Source organism: Gadus morhua, chromosome 13 (assembly GCF_902167405.1).
Source record: "Gadus morhua chromosome 13, gadMor3.0, whole genome shotgun sequence".
Taxonomy (NCBI): domain Eukaryota; kingdom Metazoa; phylum Chordata; class Actinopteri; order Gadiformes; family Gadidae; genus Gadus; species Gadus morhua.
The window spans coordinates 11641218-11647908 of record NC_044060.1 but is presented as its reverse complement, the minus strand read 5'-3'; the positions used below and the strand labels follow the sequence as shown (position 1 = coordinate 11647908).

Below are 6691 nucleotides of genomic sequence, written 5' to 3'. Positions count from 1 at the left end.
CATACTAACGCCCTACACTACCTCTCGACCCTCTTGCCAAAATAGCTTTAAATGTGGCATAACATTGGATGTGAGACTGTGATGTGTGTGTATGTGTGTGCATGCGTGTGTGTTGCGTGCGTGCGTGCGTGCGTGCGTGCGTGCGTGCGTGCGTTAATGACATCTGCAAGTCTCTTCTGCAAATAAGGGCTTCATTCTAGCAAAGGTTTTTTCAATGTTAGCCAAGTGAAGGAGGTACAGCAGATCATCGTCATGCAATGATTGTTAGGATCACAACAGAGATAGCTGTTATTATTGTATGTGTATTTAACCTTTTCATAGAAAAATCGACAGAGAAATAATGAGTTTAGGTTTCATCCTACTTTATTAAAACTCAAACATGACGTCTTTGTGTTGAATGTCGATGTAGGAAACCATAACTCCCTCCAGCAGTCGGTACAACAGTTTGAAATTGATTTATTTCGCTCTCTGTCTTCTAGAGGAAACCGCAGAGTCAAACGAGGACGAGAAGGAGAAGAGGAGTGTGAAGGGCCCGCCCACCTCCCAGCGGAGCCCCGTCTTCCCTGGCTTAGAGAGCAGTCACTCAGCCCTGGTGGTGGGTGATCACAACCCCAATCCTCATTCTCATATCAGATCTTGTTCTATAAATCCTCATTTACTAAGATGTGATGTGTGTTTGTGTGTTTGGCCTCCTCGTATTTGTTTCCATTTTTTCATCTGGTAGGCTCAGTTGAAGAAGAAAACCGGAGGTGGAGGAGGAGGTGGAGGAGGAGGTGGAGGAATGGAAACGACACCGGTGAAGGACAAGGCCGCAGCCGCCCGGGAAGAACTAGCAGCTCTCACCCCCTCTCCATCCATGCGCTCCCCGCGTTCGGCCGCCCTGCTCCCCGGGGCGGCTCGGGTGCTGCCCCCTATAGGTGGCAAGGATGACGGGTACGGGTCTCCGACAGCACACCCATCACCAGCACCACCACCAGCACAGCCACCACTACAATCACTTCATCCACCACCACCACAGCCACCACCACCACTACAAGCACAATCACTACTAACTTTCCAGTGAACCAAAAAAGGCATTATGTCACCGTAACTAAAAGAAAACAGAAAATCTGAAACAATGGATGAAAAATCCTATGTCTTTCCTGTACTTTTCCGATTGCTTCTCGACGTCCCGGCGAAGTGACGGGCGACGCCCAGAGGGGAACTCTTAGGCCATGGAAGCCCCCTCGGGGCAGCGGTTAATGTGTTTTTTATAGGACAACACTACGGTGTGTGGACCCATTTCCTACCAACCGCGTGCCAGCTGTAAATATCCCAAAGTCTCCTGGGGTCGTCACCATGGGGATATCACCCCCCCCCCCCCTTCCTCCTAGAACTATCAGCCACAAAAGGATGAATTTTTAATAAGTCATAATGTTCGGGGTACACTTCCACTTTAAAATGTGAAATGTGTTTGTGATTGTCTTGGAAGGGCTGCTGTTGATACGTCTGTTGTTGTAATCTGTTCCACAGGACGGGCTCTTCTCCCTCGTGGATGCAGGAGCTGAAGAAGAAGAGGATGAGTCAGCAGGAAAGTGGGTCCTAACGGCACGCCGGGTGAGTCACCGCGGATGACGGATGGCGGTCCGCATGCCAATAACATCTATTTTGCTGTGGAGTCTCTGGAGGGCCTCGGAGGCACTTTGCCATTCAGTGCATTCCACACTGGGGGATTTAGCCTTGACCTCGTAATATAATCACTTGTTATTTCATTGGTTATGGTCCTGATAAAGTCGTTAGAGCGATAGAGGGTGGCAATAACCCTCATGGGGTCGTGCGTTGGATTTATCGCTCTGTGCTACCATACTGGAAATACCACATTGCGTGCAACATACCTAATCATATATTTAATGTTTAGTTATTTTAGCGGATGCTATTTATCCAAAGACACTCGTCATTAATCAGTAGGAATGGGGTTGGCATTATCCTCAAGGATGTCTACAGGTAGACTTCAGGCATTTGAATTCAAACCCAGAACACTTCAGCTGAAAGTCAAACATCATAACCACCACTATTCTATCCCCATACATAATTTTAATATGTATATAATAGATTGTAGATTGCCTTTCACTACTCTTTTTGTTTGCTCTTTCCTTTCAGGTTGTGAAGAGCATTTGCACAGTGGCTTTAAATCAGGAGTCACTGCATCACAGCTGGCCAGCGTCTTGTCTTGGTGCTCGCACCGTGTTTGAACCTCCAGTGCCTTATTACTGTCTTCTGGACGTGTGCCGATGATGCAGCAAAAGGGAGTTAGCCAGGATTTTGCTGTCAAAAGCACCCACTAAGCCCCTTCTTTGTTCAAAAAAAAAAAAAGAAATCATCAATATGTTGTGAGTTGACAAGTGCCTTTCATGTGCCAACGGTGGTATCTTGAGGACAATGCTTTCTTTATGAATCGTCAGTGTGATTCTGAGCGACACTATGGACCACCTTTCTGTTCTTTTTACTGCTTTTATTTTGATGTCTGAATGAATTTTGGCTGTGATTGCATTTACCGGAGTTGATTGAATGGTGGCTATCTGTTGATAGCAAGGTCATGCGCAGATTAGATTAGAGAGGTTTATGCAGTGACAAATGTACGAAAAAGGACAGATGTAATGGGTTGCTTTTAATTTTTTCAGGGTGAACATCTAAATGTTATTCACATGATTGTGGCCCTGGCACTGGTATATATTAACCTGCTAAATTGCACCTTAAGAATAAAGATGAAAAAGTACATCGATCCTGCATATTTAATTAAATCGGTGACAGCAGAGGTAACATGATTTATATTGAATGAATATAATATAATGAGTAAAAACACTATCCAGTTAATGTGTGATTGTTATTATTGTTCATAAGTATGTTTTCTATGTTGTAATCATATTTGTATGTATGTCAAATGCAGGGGAATCATGGGAAATACATTTTCTAAAAACTATATTGAGTGTCTGTCTTCTTTAATGTGTATTTATTATATGCTTCTCGAATGCAAAATGCACTGTGGCTGCTATTGCATAGTGTGCTACACTGATGTACAAGTGCCAAATGTTATCAGATTATCTATGGCCGTTGACACCTGCAAGTTACTAATTAACATCGGAACGGAGGCATCGTGAACTGTGAGACACAAAGGGATGATTGTTGCAGGTTTTAATAAACCATAGTTCAAGGCTGCACGGAATTGGCTGCAAATAATTTCAGAATACGAAAGAAGACGGCAGTTGGTGTTCCACTATAGATGGACAGGGCAAACAATAGAGTGTGTTTGACCTCGGAGAATGATCTCTCTTGGCTGGCGACCCATGCAGGTGGCCGGTTCGGTGCCAAGGCCCTGGTGGCACCACAGACCCGATCAGTCCATTGGGTGCCAATGTGCCAGGGGGCATGGGGCAAGCCTATTGAGAGGCGATGTGTCGGACACAATGGAAGCGACAGACTTGCTGCATCAACAGGCTTTTTGCTGCTGTGGTCAGAAATAAACCATAAATACCACCGCTGGCTTCTACCCACTGCTTGCCAGGCCACCAACACCCACAGATCCTCTAACGGAGAAATAGTAGCACTGAGATAAAGAAAAACCAGAAGAAATTGGATTGATCAAGGTACAGTGTCTCACACACCAAAATCCAGGTACAAAGAACAATCTGTGCGTCGATATTTGTGCAAAAAAAATTGAATTGATGGTTGCAAAGTCAGTGTGTTATTTGGCTTATCGCAGATTTAGCCAAACTGTTTGTTATATGTAAAGTTGCAATATCATTTAAAAATCCAAATCCAAGGCTGATACTATGTCAAATAAAGTTAAATAAAAAGAAAATTACCTGTTTGTAATGTATAATTGATTATGTTGACATTCCCTCACTTCAGAAAATAAATATTTAAATCAATTTACATTTAGGTCAAACAGGTCAGTTGCAATAATCCACTTAACCCATAGCCCTGTCAGGAGTCAATCAGAGGTGCAGCGTGTTTTGTATTAGGGCAGTGGTGCCAGTTAGGCTTTGACAGCTGTGTCTTGCAGAGGGAACATGCCCGAACATCAGGGAATACCAGACCAACAGGCCGCAGGGAAGGGCCAAGGAGGGGCTGGAGTCACATACAAGGTATGATTCATCACTGACTTATAACAAGCGCTGAAAAATGGCTTGAAAATGAGTCATCACTGTGTGATTCCACACAGTCACAATAACATCTGCTCCTCGCTTGCAGTTGGTGGCTTTCGAGTTTGAGAACTTCGTGGGAAAGAAGGTGGAATTGTCTGCTGAATGCAAGGATGTGATCGAAAAGGCAGAGAGGATTGGCTCAATCATCGTAGAGTGTGGCCCGTGAGTGATTCCTGTCAAACTAACTGCCTCTTCTGTGTAAATATATGCTTGTTCAACCACATCACTGCCTTTCCTCTCCACCCACGTGACTGCTGCATGTTGTCGACCCACATGTTTTGTTGTGACCCTGTGTTTTCTCTGTCTCCCTCCAGGTGGGTCGGGTATGAGCTTCCGGGCTTCGCTGGGGAGCAGTTTGTGTTGGAGAAAGGGGAGTACCCTCGCTGGAGCACCTGGACCAACAGCCAGAGCACTTACTACCTGCGCTCCTTCAGACCTCTCAAGGTGGTCAGTATACTCTACAAGGAAACATTACAAGAGCATAATGCATGCATAAGTGATACGACTGCTGATGAATAGTATACACATACAGCTTGTGAAGGAGACTGTTCTACCCATCGGGTGTGAGGTTCAAAGCTAGGCTATTTGTTTCATAAGCATTTGGGGATTTTCTGAAATTCGAATTTATATCCCCACAGCAAACAATAAATCTAATGCTCTGAAAAAATATGTTTGTTTTGGGGGAGTGGCTTTGGAGGGAGCCCTGAAGAGAGGAGAGGGATATTTTGTGTTAGATTTTAAAAAGATATTTCTTATACCCTGCCTGGTTTCTCCAAATTGCCTTCCATAGGCTTTACAAACAGTAGGGATCCGGCAATCTCCTAGAAAAATGTTCCAGGCAATGCACTAGATGTACCAGAGTTCTGTTCTCTCTCTCTCTCTCTCTCTCTCTCTCTCTCTCTCTCTCTCTCTCTCTCTCTCTCTCTCTCTCTCTCCTCTCTCTCTCTCTCTCTCTCTCTCTCTCTCTCTCTCTCTCTCTCTCTCTCTCTCTCTCTCTCTCTCTCTCTCTCTCTCTCTCTCTCTCTCTCTCTCTCTCTCTCTCTCTCTCTCTCTCTCTCTCTCTCTCTCTCTCTCTCTCTCTCTCTCTCTCCAGGACACTGCGGAGCATAAGTTGCACCTGTTTGAAAATGCGGGCTATGCCGGGAGGAAGATGGAGATTATTGATGACGACGTGCCCAGTCTTTGGGCTCATGGCTTCCAAGACCGCGTGGCCAGCATCAAGTCAGTCAATGGAACGTAAGTCTTCAAATGTTTACATCTTTAAGCAGTAAGCACCACCTTCAATACCTTAGTGGAACGTATTTTTGGATATGTTTACTATGATGTACTGTATATAATCTGATGCTTAGAGGAAGACTTGATTTTAAAGTGAGCCTATTATACCAACAGGTGTGATATTGATGAACCATTACAAGCGCCATTTCCAAATCGACCTGTTATACATCAGCCTATCAGTTGGCACAGCCAACTGTGTAAGCTGGTAGGTTGACATATACTGTATATCCATCATACATCTAGGGGGACACTTTCACGTGTGATGTCACTGTAGGGTCGTGATAGCCGTTTTGAAATGGCTTGCAATGACTTACCTATATCACACCTGGTGGAGATAGAGACCCTTTAAGTCATACCTCGCTCCTCTGCAGGTCTTGGATTTTAATTGCTCTGTTCCACACACTAATTGTACTCCTCTGCTTTCTGAAGGTGGGTGGGATACATGTATCCCGGCTACAGGGGGTGCCAGTATGTGTTTGAGCATGGCGATTACAAGCACTGGAACGATTGGGGAGCCGCAACACCTCTCATCCAGTCCTTCCGTCGTGTGAAGGACATGCAGTGGCATAAGCGGGGACGTTTCAACGTGCCCGCCCCAACTCCTGGCCCTGAACCCACTCCCAACCCTAACCCAACCCCCAACCCAAACCCAACCCCCAACCCCAACCCTAACCCCCCTGCCCCAACTCCTCCTGCGGCCGCAGGGACCAGTTGAAGTGAGCTGTCTTTCAACAGGGTTTCCTCTTCCCTCTAGCAAGATACATTTGTAGTGGAAAACAAATTACTTGACATCTTGTTTGAAAATAAAGGCTGTGGCTTATCCAAAAAGCAAACTTGAGAAGTGTGTTTTGAATTTGAAATGTGTGTTTATTAATTATGAAAAGTGTGGTTTTACTTGATATTTGCGTCATATTACGATCTATTAAAATAAATATAATTAGATAGGGAATTATAACAGATTACAGCTGGACCATGATTTATTTTGTAATCAAGACAACAGCATTTATGACAGAACTGATCAACTTCTGCTAGAAATACGACATTGAAAGTTATCACTTTATTCATTCAGCCTGAACCATATTTGAAATGGTAATTTAGTGAAAAACTATCTCTTTGACCTATAAATACACGTTTGCACATTAAACATCAACACCTCATCTCTTGAAAGCATAACATGGTCGTTACGTGTCACAAGCATCATTTGTACCCGCCCCTTAACGATTTCAACAGCC

The 6691-nt window shown here is 44.4% G+C and overlaps 2 protein-coding genes across 3 annotated transcripts in view; both read left to right on the top strand.

Moving 5' to 3' along the window:
• tnks1bp1 (tankyrase 1 binding protein 1) overlaps positions 1-2959 on the top strand; it is a 16094-nt gene extending 13135 nt beyond the window's left edge. The window contains exons 8-11 of the mRNA XM_030374752.1: positions 480-595; positions 725-933; positions 1513-1596; positions 2140-2959. Of these exons, the coding sequence (XP_030230612.1) occupies positions 480-595; positions 725-933; positions 1513-1585 (398 nt within the window). The 3' untranslated portion in view covers positions 1586-1596; positions 2140-2959. The remainder of the gene's footprint in view (positions 1-479; positions 596-724; positions 934-1512; positions 1597-2139) is intronic.
• A 241-nt stretch (positions 2960-3200) lies between these two features.
• crybb3 (crystallin, beta B3) lies at positions 3201-6285 on the top strand. Of its 2 annotated transcripts, none has more exons than XM_030374633.1 (6): positions 3201-3651; positions 4043-4124; positions 4231-4346; positions 4499-4631; positions 5278-5420; positions 5889-6285. In XM_030374633.1, the coding sequence occupies exons 2-6, from the start codon at positions 4050-4052 to the stop codon at positions 6172-6174; spliced, it is 753 nt and encodes a 250-aa protein (XP_030230493.1). In that variant the 5' UTR covers positions 3201-3651; positions 4043-4049; the 3' UTR covers positions 6175-6285. The 2 variants fall into 2 exon arrangements, with proteins under 2 accessions (XP_030230493.1, XP_030230494.1); XM_030374634.1 differs by having other exon boundaries at positions 3201-3623; positions 5889-6268.
• The last annotated feature ends 406 nt before the right edge of the window (positions 6286-6691 follow it).